Source organism: Elgaria multicarinata, chromosome 21 (assembly GCF_023053635.1).
Source record: "Elgaria multicarinata webbii isolate HBS135686 ecotype San Diego chromosome 21, rElgMul1.1.pri, whole genome shotgun sequence".
NCBI lineage: Eukaryota > Metazoa > Chordata > Lepidosauria > Squamata > Anguidae > Elgaria > Elgaria multicarinata.
In genome coordinates this window covers 16,355,762-16,379,087 of record NC_086191.1, presented here as the reverse complement: position 1 = coordinate 16,379,087, position 23,326 = coordinate 16,355,762, and the positions used below count along the sequence as shown (strand labels likewise).

The following is a 23,326-nucleotide window of genomic DNA, read 5'->3' as shown; positions in this document are numbered from 1 at the left end:
AATCTCTTCTGTCTCTGAATTGGGTCCTATCCACCCACCCCCAGAACCCTCTAAGGCTGAGCTCGTGGCCTTCAAGGTGGTGTTTGTGTCAAGGGAGCTACCTATTCATCAGAGGAGCATGTTGAGAGGCAGGGCCATGATGGAGCCATCCAGATTCGTGGAATCACGGTTTTGTCCTCCTCCCCGAAGGAACCGAGAATTAACAGGAGCCATTCGGGTTGGAGAAGTGAGCCGAACTTTCAGCCTGTTTGTCCACTTGTTCTACATGAACCACCTGAGCAGCTGCTACGTGTTCAGCTCAAGGCCTTTTCCAGAGGTGGTGGCTTGCTGGCCTGGTCAGGTCTTCCAGAGGGCAGGAGAAGCCAGCGAGGCCCGTGGGCTTTGCAAATGCCGTGAACGTACCGATGCCTCGACACTGACCTGCGGGCGGCTCTCTTTGGCACGGCACCACCGCATCACAGTGCTCTGGGCCACAGGCGAGGGCTAAACCTAGACAGTGTTCATGTGGCCTTTAAATCCACCACATTCCCCAGTGGTAATTAAAATCCAACCTCTCCTCGTCCTCCCCCAGGTCTTGCTGGTGTTTTTCTGCCTTTTCCCCTCCCTGTTTCGTGACCCTTAACACGGAGAGCTTTGGGCAGTAACACAACGCTATCGCCAGTGAGCGATTTGATTTCCACCTCATTAACTTCCCTCTAAATCTTTAACCCTCTGCCTCTCCCTCCCCCCCCCGTGCCCCTCCCCTCCCCACTCCCGGTGCCAAGTTCTCTCCCTCCCTCCCTGCTGTCCCTTCTCTTTCTCCCTTTCACACTTGTGCCCAGCTCCTCCTCCTGCCTCCGCTTTCTCCAATGGCCCTTGCCACAGCTCTTCTCCCATAGGGCCCCCAAGGGTGTCAATCACCTCCCTCTACCACCCCCTCCTTTTAAAAAAATAATCCTTTCATTCAATTGAAGTTGGACAAAGTTTTGTCAGAGGTGGAGAGGGGGGAACAGGAGGCATAAAATCCATGGGGGAGTCTCTGCCTTTCAGAGCTGGGCGACTCTTATCTGATGGTGGGGACTGGATTTAAAAGCCCTCCGCAGCCTTCTCCCCAGTCCCTGAAGCGGCTGGAGGCTGGGTTTTGGACCCCTAAACTTGGCGTGTGAAGAAGTCCACACACAGGGAGACGAGAAGAAGGGGAGGGAAAGTCACCAAGGGCAGAAGTCGCGCCACCTGGAAGCTCACCTGCTTTGCTGTTCAGACCTTCTCCACACTCAAGGTAAGAAAGACTCACAAGACAGATGTGGGCAGGAGGAGATGAGATGGAGGGCGGTGGTGGTATGGGGGCCGGTGGATGGAAAGTCTTCTTGGGATGCTCTTCAACAGCCTTCTTGAACCTGGTCTATTCCAGATGTTTTAAATGACAGTTCCCCTCATCCCAAGCCAGTGTGGTCAATGGTCGAGAAGGCTGGGGCTTGCCACCCCAAACATCTGGAAGGCAACCGTGAGGGGAAGGCAGCTCCACAAGGTCCAAATCTTGGTGGTCCTTCATCCCTTTGAACTAGAGGTGAAGGGGAGTTGTGTAGGATGCCGAATGCACGGGTGGAGGGGAACTCTGTCAGCCTCCTGCGTAATATGGAGCACTGGCTAGAGATTGTGGACACTCCTTGCAGTGATGGAACCAAGCATCAAGCCTCCAAAACCCAGTATATTCTTGATTGCCTAAAACAATGTTTAGCAAAATGGCTGCTCTCTTGCGCACTTTTTGGTAAAGAGCTCAGTGGTCCTTTTCTTCCAACCCTCCAAGCACACCTCAGCTGAGCTTATTTCTTTGATGGTCTCATATCCCCTTCCAAGCGATCCTTTCCCAAATCCTGCTCCATACTCTGGGTGGCTCCTTTCCTTGGTTTGGGGCACTCAGTTGGGTGAGCTCAGAATATGGACATGCGTGTGTGTGTGTGTAACAAGCATGGCCTTTTGCCACGGGATCTCGCTGCCCAGGTGTTCCGTGTGTCCGGGAGTTGTTCCCTCTCCTTCTTGATGAGCTGGCATTCCTCAGCAGCAGGAAAGGAAAGGGGTTCTCCTGAGAAACAGGTGCCTAAAAAGCAGGTCCCTGTGCTTGGAACACACAAGTGTCCCTTTACGTAGGTGAGCTGAGATGCCATGTCACGGAAGGCCATGCTGGTATCTGTAGCACGCTGCTTGCAGGAAGGAAGAAGTGAGATGTGTGTGTGTGTGTGTGTGTGTGTGTGTGTGTGAGAGAGAGAGAGAGAGAGAGAGAGAGAGAGAGAGAGAGAGAGAGAGAGAGAGAGAGAGAGAGAGAGACCTTTGATTATCCAGTTCCTGGTGGGCAGTAATGGTTGTGTTCATCCATCTCTCGATCCATCCATTGTAGCTGTTTCTTGAATACTGTATTTATGATAAAAGCTATTAGCATTCCGGAAAGTACCCCATGGAGCCATTTCCCTGGCCCGCCTTCATTCCGAGTTTGCTTCTTCACTGGGTAAAAATAAGAATGTTTCCCTGCCAACGTTTGTTGGGTTGGCACCCCAAGGCCTATACAGCTCTACAGGTTGGGGAGAGACCATAATGTAGGCTACGGCCCTATAGGCAATCCATATGAGTGTAATACCTTTATTAGGACTACCAAAAGTTCACAAAAAGATGTGTAAGCTTTCTAGATCTTCAGAACTTTTTATCAGGCTATATCTTACAAAAAAAAACCCACAACTTTTTGCTCAGGGGAAGGACTGTAGCTCAGTGATGGAGCCTCATACAACAGATTCCAAGTTCAATCCCCAGGGGGAAACACCCTCATGTCTGAGACCCTGAAGGGCTGTTGCTGCCAGCCAGTGTTAACAATATTGGGCTAGATGGACCAACAGTCTGACAGCATAAGGCAGCTTCCTATGTTCCTAAGATTGGTGGGCAAAAACCGAGTTGATGGTGAAATCACAGTATAATTAAGGCAACTTCCTATGTTCTGCAGATGGTGGAAGCATTATTGAGTTCTTGGATGAATTATTGAATCATTACCCTCCTGTGAGCCCCCTTGAAAGAAGTTCATAACAATATTTTTATATTTCTATAAGGCACATATTCCAGCGGGTGCTGAGGTTGCATTCCAAACTGCAATAGAATAGACTCAGTGCTCCCAGTTAGTACATAAAATAAATATAGACGTATGAGAAGCCATTATTAAAAAGTGGGGGGGAAACAAAGCGAAGGAAGATGAACTCAATGGTTGGGCCAGAGCACTTGGAGAACAAAACTAACCTTGGTTTTCAGGAGGTCTTAAAGGGGAAGGAGAAAAGAAGAAAAGATGAATTTGTGGAGGGAAGCGATTCCACTCTGTGGGACGCCTTACAACAAGCCCTGCCAATAAGACACAGTCGCTAAAGGGCAGGTAGGGTCCGGACACTCACTGTGAGGTTTCAAGAGTACTTCATTTGGCATCAAGGTAGCCAATGAATCCATTTAATTTACTGGTCCATTTATAAGCCACCTTTCTGGAGTAGCCCCATCCAAGGCGGTGCACAAAATAAAAGTATAGAAATAAAGATACAGTGAAAGAATGTAAGGAAGGTGCAATCCTGTTAACATTTGTACGGATGTTAAGCATGAAGGGATATGTGGTGGAGACGGCTAGGATGGTTGCCTCTCCTTGGCTATGTTAGAAGGCCCTTCATTGGAAGGTGTAGGAATACAGAAGGGATGAACAGACGTAAGACTCATTTGGTGGGAAGAATTCAAACAATTTCTAACGTGAACTTTTATCCTTATTGAAATTTATGTCAGCATTCTCAGTTACAGATGTAATGGGATGTAAGGCATTTAGGGGCTGAGGAAAAAGCCAAGATGTAAAAATAATAAAAATAAACGTGAATTGGACAAGTTCCTAGTCCACATGATTCAGCCACCAAAGGTTTTCTTTCTTTCTTATTTTCCGCAAAGGTTTTCTTGATGGCCCCTTTCAAAAGTGCATTTCGAAAGCAAAATGCTAAAATATCTGAAATTCAAGATGGAAGAAAACAAAACGAAAAAAACCCATTGGGTTTGGGGAATTATGTATAATTTCATTTTTGCTCAAGATTCTGGCTTAAGCAGGAAAAGAACTCAAAGGCCTTGTGGCCCAGGAGCCCGGTCTTAGCTAAATTGACTTCTACGATGCGAGACAAGAACTTGGCTGCAGACAAAGAAGCTGGCATGGGTGTGTTTGGGTGATAAGTCCTTACCCGCTGCATGCTGTCAGATAATGTGAAGTTCGGCAGCATACCTGCCTTGGAGCACTGGCACGGTGGATGGAGAGGCAACGATCCGAGCTCCATTGAGCTGCTTAATCGCTGTCAATGTCCACATTAGCTAAGTGGGGAACTGGGAAAGCGGGAATTAAGGCACCGGTCTTGATGCTTCTGATACCCAATCATAGAATAGTAGAGTTGGAAGGGGCCTATAAGGCCATCGAGTCCAACCCCCTGCTCAGTGCAGGAATCCACACCCTAAAGCATCCCTGACAGATGGTTGTCCTGCTGCCTCTTGAAGGCCTCTAGTGTGGGAGAGCCCACGACCTCCCTAGGTAACTGATCCCATTTTTGTACTGCTCTAACAGTCAGGAAGTTTTTCCTGATGTCCAGCTGGAATCTGGCTTCCTTTAACTTGAGCCCGTTATTCCGTGTCCTGCACTCTGGGAGGATCGAGAAGAGATCCTGGCCCTCCTCTGTGTGACAACCTTTTAAGTATTTGAAGAGTGCTCTCATGTCTCCCCTCAATCTTCTCTTCTCCAGGCTAAACATGCCCAGTTCTTTCAGGCTCTCCTCATAGGGCTTTGTTTCCAGACCCCTGATCATCCTGAAGGTGCAGAGGAAATGTGTATAAAGGGTCTTTATCTTCCTTGCTGAGGGCTTCACATTATTCTGTCATGAAGCAGCAGCGATGAGTGGAAATAATCCTGTTCTACCTCGCCAACCAAACAACACCGTGCAATTGGTTTATCTGACTCCATTGAGTAAATGGATTTGCTCTTCCAAAGTGGATTGGCCGATGGAATGGGCCAAGCCACAGCACCTCTGTTCAATTAGTGAAGAAGCTCTAGGAGAGAGAGAGAGAGAGAGAGAGAGAGAGAGAGAGAGAGAGAGAGAGAGAGAGAGAGAGAGAGATGGAGACACCTAATTTCATTTATGTGTATTAGAGCAAAAAAAAGAAAAGAAAAGAAAAAGGGAACAAGAATTTCATATGCTTTGTTCTTTCCTTGCATTTTAAAGAGGGGAAAAACCCACAACACATCTAAGAAGAAAGTATTGGCCAAGCAAATAGATAAGAGGAGGCAATGGCCATAGCTAGACTTAAGGTTTATCGCTGGATCGTCCAGGGGTCAAACCTGTTCATCTAGGTGACACACAGGGGATCCAGTGCTCAGGCAGGGGCGAACCCTGGATGATTCCAGGATAAACCTTAGGTCTAGCTGTGGCCAATATTTCTGTGTGCGTGTGGTTGGTTGGTATGAAATTTCAACTAATGTCTGAACTGGTGGGTAAGAACTGGAGGAGATTAACCAGGAACAGGACCTTGGGGTTGTGGCGGATGGTTCAAGACAAAGATATGAACCCAGGATGTGCAGGGAGGTGATAAAAAACTGCGCACACTTCTGCTCACATCCAAAACCAAAATGGGTATTGGAGAGCCAGGAACTGTGGGGAGGAAAGAGCAGCTGAACCTACTGGCGGGTTGCAGTAGCCTCCCCTCTGAGCAGGACAGGCAAAAGCTTAGGTCTTTGCTGTTTAGGGAAAAGCTGGCTCAGGTGGGGTACTCCAGGGCTTCATAAATGATGCACAGGAGGAAGGGAGGAGGGGAAATCCCTCATCTCCAATCCCTGCTCAGAGTTAAGGCAGTAAGGAAGCTTGTGGGTCATACGAGGACTTCCCGAAGTCCATATTTGGCTTGCAGGACATAAGTTTGCTATCCCTGGTATAGATAAAGTGTGATGGAGGGCAGGGGGAGAAGGAAGTTGGGGTCATCCTACGAAAGGGATAGGTTTGGGATGCAGGACAGACAAAAGAAATCCCTTCCTCACACAGTGCAAAGTGAGCTTATGGAACTCACTGCCACTGGACACTGTGATAGTGGTCAGTGTCCTAGATGGCCTTGAAGTGGATTAGGCAAACCCACAGAGGAGCAGCAGGAGGAAGGAGAGGAGATGGCACCAATGTCTGTCAGCCAGGGAAGCAGCATAAAGCTTCCATGTTCAGAGAGAGTCGGGCCTTTGATTCCCAGCGACCGGAGAGCAAAAAGTGGTTGCTTATTGCTTTGTGCCCTGCTTACGGGTTCTTGTAGCGATGCAAAACCTGGCATAAACGTGGACGGCCTCCCTGAAGCAAAACATTCAGTAGGCATTTCTAGGGAACTTAATTTTGCTAGGACTGGCGTGATTTCCCCAGAGAGAGTTTGTGTATTTTGCACATCTCCGGTAAGTTCGGAATAAATCCTTAGTGGTTGATCTCCTCAAAGGTCTTGAAGAAGAGGGACAGAAATGCATTGCTACCACGGAGCATCTCATGGCAGGATGTTGGGGAGCCCTTTTAGCCTTCCCCTCTCTCTCTCCTCGAGTGCAAGGGAGGACAGCAGGACTCCTGAACCTTTCAGAGTTCAGGCCAGGGGGAATTTACTGTGCTGCATCTTTTCCCCACACCTGCCTGGCGTGACAAGATCCACCTACCCAAATCCCCTCTTCTTATGCAGCTCTGAAAATTTGAGGACACCTGCAGCTGGACTCTCTTGCATCTGCCCCCCCTTTCCCCCATCCTCCCCCCCCCCACTGCTCCCTTCTCCACACTCTCTTGCACAGCTCACCTCTCTGTGGCCCAGAGCAGGCGGGGGGGGGGGAGATGGAGAGGGGGAGATAGAGGGAGAGAGGAGGCAGCGGGCTCCTCTCTGTGCATACTAATGAAGCCGTGATTGTCAAAGCTCTTTTTGTGTGCCCAGAAGCTCCATTCAGGCCTTCTCCTACGGGGCATACAATGGAGGCACTGTCTGGTCTGTTCTCCCTACAAAACAGTCAAATGCTTTCACCTCGGTTCTCTCTCTGCCCCCCACCCCCCCGCCCCGCGCTTTCTCTGGAGCCTGGACCCGAGGCTTTCAAAGCCAGGAGCTTTTGGTTTCCAGGGCCTGCAGAGATTCAATGGGGAGCTGTCCAGCCTCACCTTCAAGCCCATGACTCTGTTTGGGGTCTGGCAATGGGGCCATGTTGAAGGGAGGTGGGGCTGAGTGGGGGCAAGAGCAGAAGGCCCCAGGTTCGGTCCTCAGCACCATCTCCAGATAAGGCAGGACAAAACCCTGCCTGACAGCCGCTGCTGCCTGTCAGTGTCAGCCATGCTGGGCAGTATGAGGGCAGCTGCAACCCAGAGTCTGGTGGCACAGTGGTCCATGAGACACTGGCTAGCCTTTCAGGTGGCACAGGACTCTTTGTGGCTGGTGGCAAGAAAGAAAAGGAGGATGAGGAAGGAGCCCTGCTTTTGTGGTTGTGATGGATCCCCATCTGGCATTGTGAAGCCTGCATGGAGCAGGGCCCCTGAATTAGACCAGGGACCCTCAGGCCCGGGGACAAACCTGGGGTCCCAGCCTGGCCCTCCAGAGTTCTCCAGAGGGCCCACCCACTTCCCCACCCACTGCTCATTGGGGAGGGAGGGGGGTTCCTGGCTTTTGTGTGGTCCCCCCCCCATTCTAAAATGCTGAAATGCCTCCCCATGCTCCTTAAAATGATGGGTAGGAGCAAAAGAAATGCCTCTCCTTCCAGCGCTGTGATTCTGGTTCTCCATGAGGCTGTTGGGAAGAGGCTTTGCCAGGGAGGACAGAGAGGGAGAGAGGCGGAGGCAGTGGGCGTCCTGGTGGGGGCTGGAAGAGGGCAGGTGGGCGTCTTCCAGCTGGCAGCGCTTCTTCCCTGCCTCTGTGGCCTGGCCTGGCTGGCTTGCTCTGTTCCAGCCACGGGTTTGTTTGCAAATTCTTGGCTTGTCACATTCTATCACCTCAGTGGGGAGCCGGATGGGAGGGGCGGCGGAGGACGGCGCCCGTTTCCCCACTGCCCACCAGGCCCAGAGGATGACGAGAAGCCATTCTGCTTCTGCACGGAGGATGAACGCACCGTTTGGGGAAGGAAGGAGGCTGGCCCAGATGCAGGCGGCGTTGCCTCGCGCGCGCTGGTTGCAAAACGGAAGTGTTCTCGGCATCTCCTGGGATTCTCAAATAATACTGTTGCGGCGAGCGCCCCTGAAGTGCTGCGTGGAGAGCAGGCAGAGGCTTGTGGGATCTGCTCAGGGGCTGGGCTTCTTTTCACGAGGACCCTGAGATCCCCCTGCAAAGAGGTGGCTCAGGGAGAATGGGGTCCTGTCCTCCACCCCACCGGAGGCAGCGGGCTAGTTTAGGGGGCCCAGGGCAGATTCCCTGGCCCACGCAGCTCGGTCCTCAGACAGCCAGGAGCAGCTGGGGAGTCCCAGGGGGAAAGCTGGGAGGCTGCCACATGGCAGGCCTCAGCAACTGCTGCCTGAGGCGCTTGTCTCGCCCTGACCAATAGTGGGGCCGGCCGTGCCTTTCGCAATGGTTTCCCTCAAAGCGGGACTCCCGGCTTTGGTGTGGCCGACGGTACACGGATAATTGCTGTAGGTCTTGCCCATCTGGAATTCGCCGGCGTGCCCTCCGTGCTCCCATCTGGTCCCTTGATGCTCAAACACGAGATTTAACAAGCTGACTCTTGTTCTGAGTTCCACCATGTTGCCCTGAAGGAAGAAACCTATTTCTGGCGTAAGTTTTTCAAGCCACCCAGGGTTATAGTTTAACTAAATGTGCTGGAGGCTAGGAAGGCGGCGTGATGTTTCTGCAGTGCCAAGAGGGAGGCGTCCCTGCCGGAACGTTTTCCCAAGACCATGTTCCTGGCGAGGAGGCTCTGTGGCTTCTCTGCAGCCCATTCTTTTAAAACACCTGTCGCCGCCGCCCGCCACGTGGTTTCCCCAGAGACTGGGCCCATCGTTCTGTGAGGAAGGAGCAGGGAATGATCAGCCCTCTCCCAAAACTACAGTTCCCATGAGTCCTAGAGAGGAGGCCATGACAGGGAAACAGATGTGAAAGCCAGAGATGCTACTGCGTCTTGGTCCGTGTGGCTCAGCACTCTCTACGCGGACTGACGGCGGCTCTCCAAGTCTATGTTCCTCAACCTGGTGCCCTCCAGATGTCTTGGACTGCAATTCCCATCATCCCCAGCTGGGAATGATGGGAGATGCAGCCCAGCCTGGAGGGCACCAGGCTGGGGAAGGCCTCTCTGTGAAGTTAGGGCCTTTCAAGGCCCTGTTAGCTGAGGTTGAGAAGCTGAGAGTCAACCAACTGCACGAAAAGGCCTTGGATTCCATTTCCAAGAGTGTTTCTGGCCTTTGCAGTACAGCCCTACGCAGGCAGGCAATTGGAACCCCGGGTCCAATATTTGGGAAGATAGAGAACGTCTTTCTCTGGTGCGTCGGGGGGGGGCATTTACAGGCGGCATTGGGGGAGCACTCCGCCCAAAGAGGGATGGTGGCACGCCTTGTGTTCCTCTTGGAGAGCAGGTAATGAAAACTTTTGCCTAGTGCCACTGCATAGCTCTCTCCCTCGTTAATGCAGGTCCGAAGCACAGGGAGTTAATGTTTAATGCCTGCAAGACGTTAATGGCGCTCTGCAGGGACCTTTCTCTTGCACAGGATTTTTGACATTTGAGGACTGGCTTGGCAAGGGAGGGGCCCCATCTGAAAGCAACGGAGTGGATGTGCAGGGGTGGGGGAAGCAGCAGTGGCAGCTCCTCTATCATGCGGAAGAGGTCGCTTCAGCAGCTGCTGCTCCTCGCAGCTTCAGGGACGCGTGACGAAAGGCAAAAATGGCTCATCTTTTAACCTGAGATTCACAGCGGAAGTGGCCAAGTGTCCTACTTACAGAGAACCGTCCTCTGTTTTGGGGAGCTAGCAGAGCACGGCCCTCTGTTAGAAGGTGTCCTTTATTTGAAGGACTATGTGAAGACAGGTTTCAAGCCACAGAACCCAAAGGAGGGAGAGCACGGCCCATCAGGAGTGAGTACCTGGGGAACAGGTTGAGCAGGTACAAGCTCACCTGGCCAGTCTTCTCCACCATGGTTTTGTAGTTTGATTTAAATTACAGCTATTTCTAAATTCGCACCTTTACACTTACATATGCAAACTTCATGCAAGCCGGTGTCCTCTCTTTTGGTGATGCATCAGGGCCCCCCCTGATACTGTGACCTACAGCACAGGTCAAAGTGCCCCGTGTGAATGTAGCATAGAGCAGAATACCTCTGCAAAGATGTTCACTCTCAAAAACTTGGAAGCAGAATGTGCGGAAGTCAGGAACAAAGTCTGTAAGTGGACTATGATTTCCAGTTTCATTTCTCCCTCGGCCTCTCAAGCACAGAATTTCTACAGAAAAACAAACACGGCATTCTCGACTTTTAGTATGAATTGAGGATGGTTCTAGTTGGACTTACATTTTGTGGCGTTAATTGTATTTTGGCGTGCGTTCCCCCTCATGGGTGCAACAACTTAACGTGACATAAGCATGTGGTTCCTCATGCGTGTATTTTTACTTGCTGTTGTGCTGCAATATGGTTTATGTGGTCTTATGGATACCTCAGCACTTAGTCCTCATGTATGTGTGGTAAAAAGCAAGACAGACATGTATCATATAAGTGAACACAGGTGTATGATAGGAATCCCAGCCCTGAGCTAGGAGCAGCCACCAAGTGGTTTTGGGCAGGTGTCATCGACGTAAATCTTCCAGAAATGATGGCTGTTTCTTCCCAAGGTTGATAAAACACTCCCTGGGAAGGCGGCATTTCATGGGAATACACCTTTAACGAACCCAATCTTTTTCTGTTTATCAGGAGGTTGAAGAAATGACTTGGTTGTACTACAAAGAGAAGAAAGCGTTCGAGGGACTGGGTGCTCTTTCATCAACCCGTGGGCAGGGGAAGGGGAGGCCGGACGAGAGCCAGTGGCTGGGAGTTTAAAATGGGACATCTTCCAATTAGGATAAACGCAGGCGTTTCAAAGGCAAGAGGGCCCAAGGGTCCGTGAGATGGCTTGGGCAGGGCAGGGCGTGCGAAGGGCAGGAGATTTTGCCGCTGCTGGTTCTCCTGGTCCAAGGACATAGGAGCCTTCCGTTTGTGAGCCTCGTGATGAATCGGACAGCGCTAGCTCTGACCCACAAACTCTCACGCCACAATACGTGCCAGGATCCCTCGTTGTTGTTGTTATTTGCTAAACAGACTAGCAGGGGGTTTCTGTCAGAAATTTACCTGGTGAGTTTTCCTGGCTGTGCGCTTCAACTGTTCGTATTTTCTAGTCCCTGTAAATAACTGGCCCACTTCTTGCCTTTTGGAGAGGCCTTATTAAGACGTGGCTGATGTGAATTGTCTCTTGTGACCAGGCACACAAACACCTCATGCCCAGTGCGCCTTTCCGCGCACCCTGCAGTGCAGCTTTTCCCGACCTGGACTACAACACACCTTTGGGTGTTGCATGGCCCCCCGTTTCACCCTGCAAAATGCTACAGGGGTACTGTGCCTTGGAACAAGAGCGGATCTGGGCTAGTTAAAACGAACCTGTGGCTTAGCTTTGGATTAGTTAGCCCTTAGCACAATTTAAGTAGCTATATTTTAAGATTAAGCATTTTAAGATATAGGTAGTCAGAGTAGCTAAAGGTTGAATCTAGTTCTGGGCTCCACAATTCAAGAAGGATGCAGACAAGCTGGAGTGTGTTCAGAGGAGGGCAACCAGGATGATCAGGGGTCTGGAAACAAAGCCCTGTGAAGAGAGACTGAAAGAACTGGGTGTGTTTAGCCTGGAGAAGAGAAGATGGAGGGGAGACATGATAGCACTCTTCAAATACTTGAAAGGTTGTCACACAGAGGAGGGCCAGGATCTCTTCTTGATTCTCCCAGAGTGCAGGACACGGAATAACGGGCTCAAGTTAAAGGAAGCCAGATTCCGGCTGGACCTCAGGAAAAACTTCCTGACTGTTAGAGCAGTACGACAATGGAATCAGTTACCTAGGGAGGTTGTGGGCTCTCCCACCCTAGAGGCCTGCAAGAGGCAGCTGGACAAGCATCTGTCAGGGATGCTTTAGGGTGGATTCCTGCCTTGAGCAGGGGGTTGGACTCGATGGCCTTGTCGGCCCCTCCCAACTCTGCTATTCTATGATTCTATGACTCCCACACTTCCAAGGGGTGTTTAACACACACACACACACACAGAGGGAGAGAGAGAGAGGATTTTGTCCCTCTTGCTGGCTTGGGAAGTTTAGCAAGGTTTCTACAGCATTCTTCACTGACAGCCACGTTCTGCAGGGGTCCTAACAAAAAGGGGAGACCCCAGATCCTCATTCTGCTCCACTCCCACCCTGCAGCAAAGCCAGGCCACCTTTCTTGGTCATGTGTCTCTGTTTCCTGCAGTGGCAGAAACCCCGTCCATCCATTCCTGTGTCTTCAGGTGAGAAAACCGATCTGCCTTTCCACAATGCTACCTTTGTCCTACCCTTTTGGGTTACGATGCCAGCCTGCCTCCAGTTCCTGGCCTCCCTCCCTGTCATGTATCAGAAATCACATCTGGGTTTTAAAAACACTTTGCCTGGAGGAGGTCCAGGAGTTCTTTCGGAGGGAGCCTCGGTTCCTCCCAGGTTGCCCTGGCTCAAAGAGCCGGGTGAAGAAGCGCCGGAGAAGGAATATGTTTGGGCTGATGGGTAGGAATGGTTTCAGGGAAAAGTGCTTTAGCAAAGGGCAGGCTGGAGTGTGGGTGCCTGCAGTGTGGATGCAGGCTCCTTTCTCTGGTCACATTGAGTTAAAAGCTTCCTGCTATTGATTCATAGTACCAGTGAACAAATTATTGTAAGGGCCAGAGTGAGGTGAGTGTTGAGGATAGAGGGTTGGGGAGGGAGAACCAGGTTCAGGTTCAAGCAACTCAAGCATCTAATCTGATAGAGTAAAGCGGAGTGTGTACAGAAAAGAGTCAGGAAGCTCTGGTGCAAAATTTACCAGACCGGTGGGCTTGCTAGGTGGGCTTAGACAAGACCCTCAGCCTCAGCCCCCTCCACACTTGCCCTCCGATTGGAAACCCACCCACCCTGCCGTTATCTCAGCTGTGTGAAAGCTGGCTGTGTTACTTAGTGGCGAGGGAAAGGCACTGCATACATGCTCAGAGGTACTCTCTAATTGTCCCTTACACTAAAAAGATGTCCCAGAACTGGGGCCCAGCTCAAATTAAGACTTGACCCCGTGTCCTCAACGCCTACAGACCAATAGCTGACCTGCCTTGATGTCTCCTGCAGGCTGAAGACTGTAAGCTCTCTGGGGACAGGGACCCCAGAGTCCCATTAGCACTGAATAAATTTGGTTTGTTACTTAAGCTTGCAAGATCCACGCTCCCCCCTGGCCCCGCAGGGAGCTGGGAGCCAGGCTCAGTAGACAAATGCACTTCCTTCCCCCCTCCACTCTTTTTGGTACCTCTAAAACCCTCTTCCTTAAAAACCTTTCCTTGGAGGCTGTCCCAGGCACAAGGGTATGTGGAACACAATCTACTGCCTATGGGCTGCCAAGGCAGATGGTCAACTCAGGTTTCGGATAAGTGATGGCAGAGGGTCCAGATCCGCTGCCAGTACTTCGGCATCTCTCCCCCTTCAACAAGAGCTAACTTAGAGTCTAAGCCTACTGAAAGACGCTTTGGCAAAATAGAAACAAATTCAGATTTGGCGCAACGGCGGCTGCTGCTACTCCGGGGTGGTACAGCAAAAACACAGGGTTGTGGAAGGTTCCCCCTGCACCACCTCCACAAGGAAACCAGGAACTGCCAGCCGGAGCTCTGGTGGCTTCGATCCACCGGCCAGGTGTGCCCTCAGCCTTGCCAGTCTCCTTTCGTTCCTGCCTTCCCCGATCCTCTGGGCCACTGTGGGCTTTGGGTGAAGTGAGGCAAAGGCTGATGTTGTGGATCGCTGCACCAGGAAGACCACGCACCTCTTTGGAGGCAGGTTCACCCAAGATGCCACGAGCAGGGGTGACATTTCAGCGGCGTCAAGGAGGCCGCGGAAGGGAAGGGAACCTTTGTGCGGGACTTTGGTTTGGTAGCGGGATGACAGGCCAAAGGCTCCCTGGCGGGGGTCCCATCTTTAAAGCTCTTAAAGCATGAAATGCTGGGAAGGCCAGGAGGGGAAGGACTTGGACGGAAGCAGACTCTTTTCTTTGAGGAAATCTTTTGCCCGGTCCGGCCATTTTTGATGACTCAACTGGAGGCCTCAGAACACCCCGACGTGGCCAAGTCAGACAAAGGGAACTCAAGGAAAACAACGACAACGCAACCCAATTTTGGCTCCAAGGGTGACTTTCCTTGGAACCATCTTCGCTGCCCCTCATCTTGACTGAAGAGAAATTCATCCTCACCCAAACCAGTGTGACCCCGGAGAGCCTTGGCAACACTGAGCTAGCCAAGAGGAAATCCTCGTGCCAACCCAGGCTCGGAACTGGACGGGAGACACTGGGTCCCCTTTGCCGCAGGCAGAGAGGTGGACGGGCAAAGAGCTCCCTGGGAGATGTGGCAGGGACGCTGGGGGTGAGCGAGTGGGGCTGCGTTTCCTGCCCCCTTTCACCAGAATGAAAGTGCCACGCAGGGCCGGCTGCCTGACTCGGACCCACCCCAGGGCTTCGCTTCAATGAGACGCTTCCAAACGCTGACACGTCAGGATGAAAAGGGCCTTTCTTGTTTCCGGCCCCCCTGGGGGGGGGTTGTTTTCTGTTTGCAGGGAACAAGGTTAAAGGGGGGGCAGGCTGGAGAACGGGCAGTGACTCGTTCAGAAACACACGGGGGTTTGTCTCTGTGCTTCCCTTTCTTTCCTCATTTATTTATTGAGCTTCAAACACAGAAGGAGGAGATGCAATTAAAAGGAGGCTCGTCCAGCAGGCCAGCACCACAGGGCTCTGCGTGCGAGGAGGCAGAGCCTGGTTCATCGTGGCCTCACTGCTGACTTCTTCTGGCATGCTTCTTAGAAGGGTCTTTGTTCATTTCCTTTTAAAATGCAGGACATTTCAGGAGCAGGAAAGGAGGGAGGTCATCTTGGGATGCTGCTGCTCCTGTTAGTGCAGAACCCAGTCCATTTCCGTGGGGGATACCTTCTCTCTCAGTGTGTTCGAAGTAGGAACTAAAAGGTACAGGGCAGGGACCGAAGTGAATCACACAAGGCTCCCCCTCACCCCACCCACCCAATCAAGGCCTCACTCTGAAGACTTGGAAAGCAGGAGCTAAGGTGAAGGTGCCCCCCCCCGCTGTCCCCCTGCAATTCATAGAATCATAGACTAGCAGAGTTGGAAGGGGCCTACAAGGCCATCGAGTCCAACCCCCTGCTCAGTGCAGGAATCCAGCCTAAAGCATCCCTGACAGACGGCTGTCCAGCTGTCTCTTGAAGGCCTCTAGTGTGGCATCACTTTCATTGCATGATGGATACAGCCTGGCTGTTACAATACTCATCATTGAGGGAGGGCTGGGCGTCGCCATTTCTTCCTAGGCTGGCCTCCCTCGTAGGAAATATAGGTAGGTCTTATCCAGAGTCAGGCCCCCTGGGTCCATCTGCCCCAGTATTGTCAACACGGACTGGCATCAGCATCTTTCCTGGGTTTCAGGCAGGAGTTTTCCCAGCCCTGCCTGGGGATGGTGGTGGGGTTTGAACCCGGGTCCTTCTGCCATTGAACTACATCTGGGGCTGGCTTATGGCTCTTGCCCTGTTGTAAGTATCTGGGTTGTAGTTGTGCTTTGTGCTACGTGAAACAGGAGTCGCCGGCACCATTCTGGCTGCAGGGGGCAGATCCGGGCAGCCTCCAAACCTGGCCAGGTCAGCAGTGCTCTGTCTATGGGAAACACTGACTGTCAGGGGATGTTATTACAAGAAGCTGAGCCCGGAGATGCCCTGTGACAGCCGTGAAAGTGCCGCCTCTGGGCATTCTGGGTCAGAGCAAGGGACAAGAGCCATGGGGCTGATCTTGCAGATCCTCCGGCTTTTGACAAGACGTGGCAGCATCTCTGCTTCAGGCGGAGGGGACCAGTGCTGGGAGTCAGAGAAGATTCGGAATGGCTCTGCTGGGTCAGGCTACAGCTTTGGCTGGCTTAGCAACCCTCCTGCCTGCCAAGTCAGGTCGCCAGACAAAGTCCTCAGGGGAATTTGGAAGAGGGCTCCACACTTCAAGGAGGATGCAGACAAGCTGGAGGCGGTTCAGAGGAGGGCAACCAGGATGATCAGGGGTCTGGAAACAGCCCTGTGAAGAGAGACTGAAAGAACTGGGCATGTTTAGCCTGGAGAAGAGAAGGCTGAGAGGAGACATGATAGCGCTCTTCAAATACTTGAAAGGCTGTCACACAGAGGAGGGCCAGGATCTCTTCTTGATCCTCCCAGAGTGCAGGACACGGAATAACGGGCTCAAGTTAAAGGAAGCCAGATTCCAGCTGGACAGCAAGAAAAACATCCTGACTGTTAGAGCAGTACGACAATGGAACCAGTTACCTAGGGAGGTGGTGCGCTCTGCCTCACTAGAGGCCTTCAGGGATGCTTTAGGATGGATTCCTGCATTGAGCAGTGGGTAGGACGCAATGGCCTTATAGGCCTCTTCCAACTCTACTATTCTGATACTATGAGGAGAATGAAGAACCCACCACAGTTGGGCACACGTTTGCTGTCCCCTTTGCGGGGAGGAGACGGGGGGGGGGGGACCTTGAACATGCTCCACAAACCGTTCATTTGGCTGCTTCTTCAGGGCCAACTGGGGTAATTGCCTTGGCAAAATGGTGCCACAAATGGGATGGGGGTGGTGGGTGGTGTTTTCAAAAAAGGCACACAGACGCCACTATTTGGCTTATGCCGGATGCCTGAATGAACTCAACAAACCTGTGCTTGCGGTATCTATGTTTTATAAAACTACGCCTTAGCACTGCTAAGGCAAACTGGGGCCATTTTACCATATCCGGGCTTATGGGGACCCCTGCTGGAGCTTAGGAAAGAAATCAGCGAAGGCCAGTTGATATTGGGTTTGCTGCATTTACATCCCAACCTTTCTCTGACAAGCTCAGAGCAGTATGCATTTACTCCCCCTCCTCATTTTGTTCTCACAACAGCCCCATGAGGGAGGTTCTTCCGAGAGCAACTGGCCCAAGTTAACTTCATAGTTGAGTGGGGATTTGAACTCAGGACTGTTCAGTCCTGGTTTGAAAGACAGATGAATATGAATATTAAAGGAACTGAGGCCTATATTATCCACCTCCGTTTATTCACTCTTGGCAAGGGACAAAAGTCTCTTACATGCGTGGCTGCAGCCCAAGTCCACAGCTCCTGGTACCTGTGAGCGGGCTGGGTGGTCGTGGGGAGGCTGAGTGGGTGATATCCCCTCACACATCTGCTTGATCTACATGGATCAGGAAAGATGTGGGCCTGTGGTGGCCTCATGCTTCAAGTAACACCTTGTTTATCATAGAATCATAGAATAGCAGAGTTGGAAGGGCCCTACAAGGCCATCGAGTCCAACCCCCTGCTCAATGCAGGAATCCACCCTAAAGCATCCCTGACAGATGCTTGTCCAGCTGCTTCTTGAAGGCCTCTAGTGTGGGAGAGCCCACAACCTCCCTAGGTAACTGGTTCCATTGTCGTATCCTTCAGAGATAATTGAATCAGATTATTTAATGCGGAAATTGAGGACGATAACATTTTCTTTGCAACCTTCCATACTTGTTGAAACCCTCCATAAGGGCCTTCTGCAGGTCACAAACCTTGGTTTCCAGGAATTGGTAATTCCATAGGACTGATAGCCTGTCAACATGGCTTGGTCTTTGGTATCTCCACCTGGCCCTCTCACCTTGTCTTTTGCTCTCTCCCCACCTCAGATGACTTCTGCTACGAAGGTGTATTACAGCCAGACGACACAGACCGACAGCCGCCCCCTCATTGGCTCCGCCCTGCGGAAGAGGCGGGTGATGACAAAGGATGGGCGGAGCAACGTGCGGATGGAGCACATCGCTGACAAGAGGTTCCTCTACCTGAAGGACTTGTGGACGACCTTCATTGACATGCAGTGGCGCTACAAGCTCCTTCTCTTCTCGGCTTCCTTTGCTGGGACGTGGTTCATCTTTGGTGTCATTTGGTATCTCGTGGCTGTGCTGCATGGGGACCTGCAGGAGTTCGACCCTCCTGCCAACCACACGCCGTGCGTCATGCAAGTCCATACGCTGACGGGAGCCTTCCTTTTCTCCCTGGAGTCCCAGACCACCATTGGCTACGGCTTCCGTTACATCAGCGAAGAGTGCCCGTTGGCCATCATCTTGCTCATCAGCCAGCTGGTCCTCACCACTATCATGGAGATCTTCATCACTGGCACCTTCTTGGCTAAGATCGCCAGGCCCAAAAAGAGGGCGGAGACCATTAAATTTAGCCAGCACGCTGTCGTGGCTCAGCACGACGGCAAGACCTGTTTGATGATCAGGGTGGCCAATATGCGCAAAAGTCTACTCATTGGTTGCCAGGTCACTGGCAAACTCCTGCAGACCTACCTCACCAAGGAAGGTGAGAATGTCCGTCTCAACCAGGTCAACGTGGGCTTCCAGGTGGACACGTCTTCTGACAGCCCTTTCCTCATATTGCCTCTTACGTTCTACCACGTGGTGAATGAAAGCAGCCCCTTCCGGGACATGGCCCTGCGCACGGGGGAAGGAGACTTTGAGCTTGTGGTTATTCTCAGTGGCACCGTGGAATCCACCAGTGCCACGTGCCAAGTTCGGACCTCCTACCTCCCCGAGGAGATCCTTTGGGGCTATGAGTTTACCCCTGTCATATCCGTCTCAGCCAGTGGGAAGTATGTAGCTGATTTTAGTCTATTTGAACAGGTGATCAAAGTAGCGCCTCCGTGCTGCCTGCATGAAACCGTGCGGTTTGGTGACCCTGAGAAATTGAAGCTAGAGGAATCCTTTCGGGAGAAAGCAGAGAGGGAAGGCACCCCTTTGAGTGTCCGGATCAGCAACGTCTGAATATTTGGAGGACTTGTGAGGCCAGCATCACAAATATGATGTTAAATGTCCTTCTTAGATTTCAGGCTTCCTTTGCATCCCTCCCTCGTCACCTTCCGTCGTTTCATAAGATGCAGGTGGAGCAACCTGCCCGTCTCTTTAGGAACTCGTTATGGGAATGCAACGTTCATTTCCCTCCTGACCCAGCAGCTCTCAGTCCACACTGGAAGTGAGACCCCTTCTATGGTTTTGACCAACAGCTGGAAGGATTTCTCATTGTGCTCATTTTAAAATACGCATTCCGGTGAAACCATTGTTCAGGGTTTCTGATTCTCAAAAGGCAGCTGAATATACACCAGCATCTTACCAGGGGAGAGGAAATTGCGCAGTACACTACATTTTATATAAATATCTGGAGGTTCTGTTGTTGTTTGGCTTGGGAACCCTTGCAGTGAAGACGAGCACATAATCCCAGTCTAACCTGAAAAGCATGGATGGATCTACGATAAACTGAGGCACGGAAAACAAAAACGGATGCAGCTAGAGCGGATGCAAGCCCTCGCAACACCAGACCCTGCGAGACTACTAGATTTAATCCTACTAGCCCAGATTAAAATTCAGTCATGGTCCCTACTGGATACCTCAAAGCTGGAAAATGTTTCCATAGCAGGTGTACCTGACAAGATTCTTCATTCTACCAAACACTCTGCAATTATTCCTTCCATGACACAGAGCCTTCTGTTTGAAATTTATATACCAGTTCTCTTGGTCTTTCATAAATAGCCACTATACTATTATTTCTTGGGAAAACCCATCACCATACGCTCAGAGGTGTTATATGAAAAAAGGCACACCATGTTTTAGGGAGTACTATGGTGTGATGTCTCACCTGAAAGTTTGGTTACTTCGTTGATGTAACCAAACTCCTTCCTAATCTTCTCTGTTAACTGTGGAGATGGAAAATGGAGGCAGCCACATTTCTGCTGAAAGCTTTGCAAGAATTACAGAGTTACCTGGAACCCGGAGGTTACAGAGACACCTACAACCTGGAGGTTTACCCACATATAAAGTTGTACTCCTGCAAGAGAGCCTTGTCCTATTTCTTAACTGGCTGCACACTATCATAATCCCTGCATTGAAATCTAAAAAGTGCCTATATCCAGAACAAAAGGTGGATGACTTTGAGCAGGGGGTTGGACTTGATGGCCTTATAGGACCCTTCCAACTCTACAATTCTATGATTCTATGACTCCTTGTCTCTCCAGCAACCAGCAGTACATGAGTATTTGTAGTGTGCGCCATGCAGGCAGAGTCTGAAATGGCATTTCTGTCTCATTAGCCCATGGGGTGGCCAATTCCTTAAGCTACAGGTGAGCCTCTGTACACACCAGACCTGCTGTACTTGTTATTATTACTGTAAATTATCAACATCAGAAATGCTGAACTTTGAAGCCACGGGCACGGGACAGAAACACAGCCCGTCATTTGGGAGAAGTGGTCCCCTCTTTTCCCCAGGCTTCCCTCTGTGGTATTTCCCACTTGCTGCCATTTGGAACGGATAACAAGTTTCATACCAGACAGAAAAATTAAAAGGGATGGTGCCAGTGTTGTCTGTGATAGAAAACACAAATAGTCACTGGATAGATACTGCAGATTGAAGGAGAAGGAGAACAGAACAAAAGGCAATGGCCTGATCTGCACCGAGCAGGATGTGACACTTTGAAAACATTTTGAAAACTGTATCTGGAGCTCTGTGTCCTGGGCCCCAACAGTTGTCAAAACTGTTATAAACTGTTTTAAAGCAGTAGTGTAGACCCTGCCAATGTTGCATCTTTGTAAAGCTAACCTATTTTCACTCTGGCTTTTAACGTTAATCCACCAGAACTCAACCTAAGTGTTGTTGTTTTTTAGTGTAGGCCAAATATCTGAGTAAACGCAGAAGTCACTGACAACAAACTTATGAAAAGTTCAGTTGACTTAGGCCATAGCTAGACCTAAGGTTTATCCCAGGATCATCCCGGGTTCGTCCCTGCCTGAGCACTGGATGCCCTGTGTGGCACTTAGATGGACAGGTTTGACCCCAAGACAATCCTGGGATAAACCTTAGGTCTAGCTGCGGCCTTAGAGGCATGAAGAAAGTGTCAAAACAGATCCATCAGGGGGAATGAGGCACCGCTTTACTTTTCTACGTTCTCAGAATCACTTTATACACGTCCCTATATGCATCTATCTGGCTCTCCAGGTGTGTAAGGCGGATGAGAAACCTCTTGGTCATCCAAAACCTTCCAACCTGAATGAAGGGCCTGAATTTTGGGGCAGGGGGGCGGGAGGAAGGAGGCCAATTATTTCTCTCACCGAGAGATTTCCAAAACCAACGCTGTTTGGAGTTGGGATGAGGCCCATAGTGGTATTCTAAACAATTGCTACTGATGGCTAGATAGCTAGTATTGTGGGTCAATGGGATTTGGGGCTGGGGGGGGGGTGTCATTGGCTCTATTTAGGAGTCATGTTATTCTGGGCCCTAAGATGCTTTCTTAGAGGAATGGAGTCTGAAATGGGGTCATGCACATTGAGAAGGAGGAAGAGAGGAACTTCCTCTCCATGGAAAAAATATCTTATTAAAATATATAAATCTATTTATATAAATGATATATATTGTTATTTGTAAAAAAAAATGGAAAAGAAAAGAAAATAGGCGTAATGGAACTACTTTGCACTTTTGTAAGCAACAAGTTGAAGAATGGATGCAAAATGCTATCAAAGCCAAAAAGAAAGTTAATCCAAGATGATCCCGCCTTCCCGCCTTCCTACCTAAATGCTGACATTTCCAGTGGAAAATTCCCATCCCATGCTCAGAAGCACTTCACTTTTCTGCAACAGGAAAAAAAAAAGTTTTCATATTTGAATTGTGTCTAAGAAATAGAAATACTTGGGATGATGGAAATGATCACACAGGTTACACATGACTTTGTTACCAGCTATTAGTAAGTTCAATTTTGCAAAGTGTTGTTCTATTTTTTGGTCCCAGTCCCTTGGTGCAGCAATGCAAATGGAGAGAGACCTAGTTCACACATAACACTAACCCATGGTTTATTTAACTCATGGGTTGTTGAATTCTGGGTTGTTGTGATATATGAATGCAGCCACACTAACAAACCGTGGTTTGTTAACCACAAGCAAACCAGAAAGAGAAGCTATGCTTTGCTGTTGGGTTGTAAACTCTGGGGGTTTTAAACCATAGGTTTTCATTATGTGTCAACCAAGAACTGTGGGTTATTCATGGGCTGATTTGCCAGGATACAGAGGTGGTGGGCACAAGTGGGGGAAAAACAGCTGCTTTACATGCTGGTAGTAAAGCAACATGAAGGCATTTGGGATATGGGAGCAAGCAGGCAAATGAGGCCAGAAACAAACAATCCAGACATTGAGAAAATTCAGTTTGTTAAATTGACCAGGTTTGCACAATCAGCAGGGGGGGAAAGCCAGCATGGCTTCTTTCCCCACCCCCACACATGCCATGGGTTGTGGGGAGGGGAGCCAGAAGCCACAGACCCCCAGATTTGGGCAACATGATAACCGCATCATGGGTAATTAAGCAAATGGTGGCTTCTCCCCCACCCCCCGCGATCATGTGAACCCAGTCAATGTCCGCCAGACAAATCTTGTGTAGGGCACCAAACCATGGGTCAACCATGGGTTAAATAAACTATGGGTTAGTGTTATGTATGAACCAGGTCAATTTTTGTTGATGTGGGCGATGCATTCAGGATGACAAGGGCCTATAGCCCATAGCATATTTATTTGCAGGGTTAGTAAAAATAAAATAAAAATGAAGTAGTAAAAAAATATGAAACAAAGCAAAAAATGACAGAGCACAATACAACCTTTTATTTCTTTCACAGAACTCCCCCCCTTTGCCTTTTTCAATGAATTCCTATTATGACGAAAAGCTGTGTGTTTTAACAAAGCGTTTAATACAAGAATCTCAACCCCTCGTAAAAGAGGATTGATAGTGCTGAATAGCTGGCAACTCAAGCTAACCCAGACGATAAGTTCTCAAGCCATTTATGGCTTCTTCTAGCCTCGCTTAGGTATTTATGGCACTAAATGGACAGGGACCCAGATCCTATGCAAAATCCCGAAGGTTTGATCACTGAATTCAGCTGTGTGTTAATTTGATTGTTTAATAAAAGGGTTATTTTTGTGCCTGATAATTATGTACTGTACTTCATGAATATGAAGATTTTTATCCACTGAAGAAGACTTTGCACTAAAAGTCCAATTTTATTGGGTGTGTGTGT

At 50.1% G+C, this 23,326-nt stretch overlaps 1 protein-coding gene across 1 annotated transcript; it reads left to right on the top strand.

The window, feature by feature from the left end:
- Nucleotides 1-1,206: 1,206 nt before the first annotated feature.
- KCNJ10 (potassium inwardly rectifying channel subfamily J member 10) lies at nucleotides 1,207-19,600 on the top strand. Its single transcript, XM_063145641.1, has 2 exons — nucleotides 1,207-1,258; nucleotides 17,910-19,600. The coding sequence occupies exon 2, from the start codon at nucleotides 17,910-17,912 to the stop codon at nucleotides 19,044-19,046; it is 1,137 nt and encodes a 378-aa protein (XP_063001711.1). The 5' UTR covers nucleotides 1,207-1,258; the 3' UTR covers nucleotides 19,047-19,600.
- The last annotated feature ends 3,726 nt before the right edge of the window (nucleotides 19,601-23,326 follow it).

What these genes read in the sequence shown, in the direction of transcription:
- KCNJ10 (XM_063145641.1), top strand. Translation starts at nt 17,910, where the DNA reads ATGACTTCTGCTACGAAGGTGTATTACAGCCAGACGACACAGACCGAC.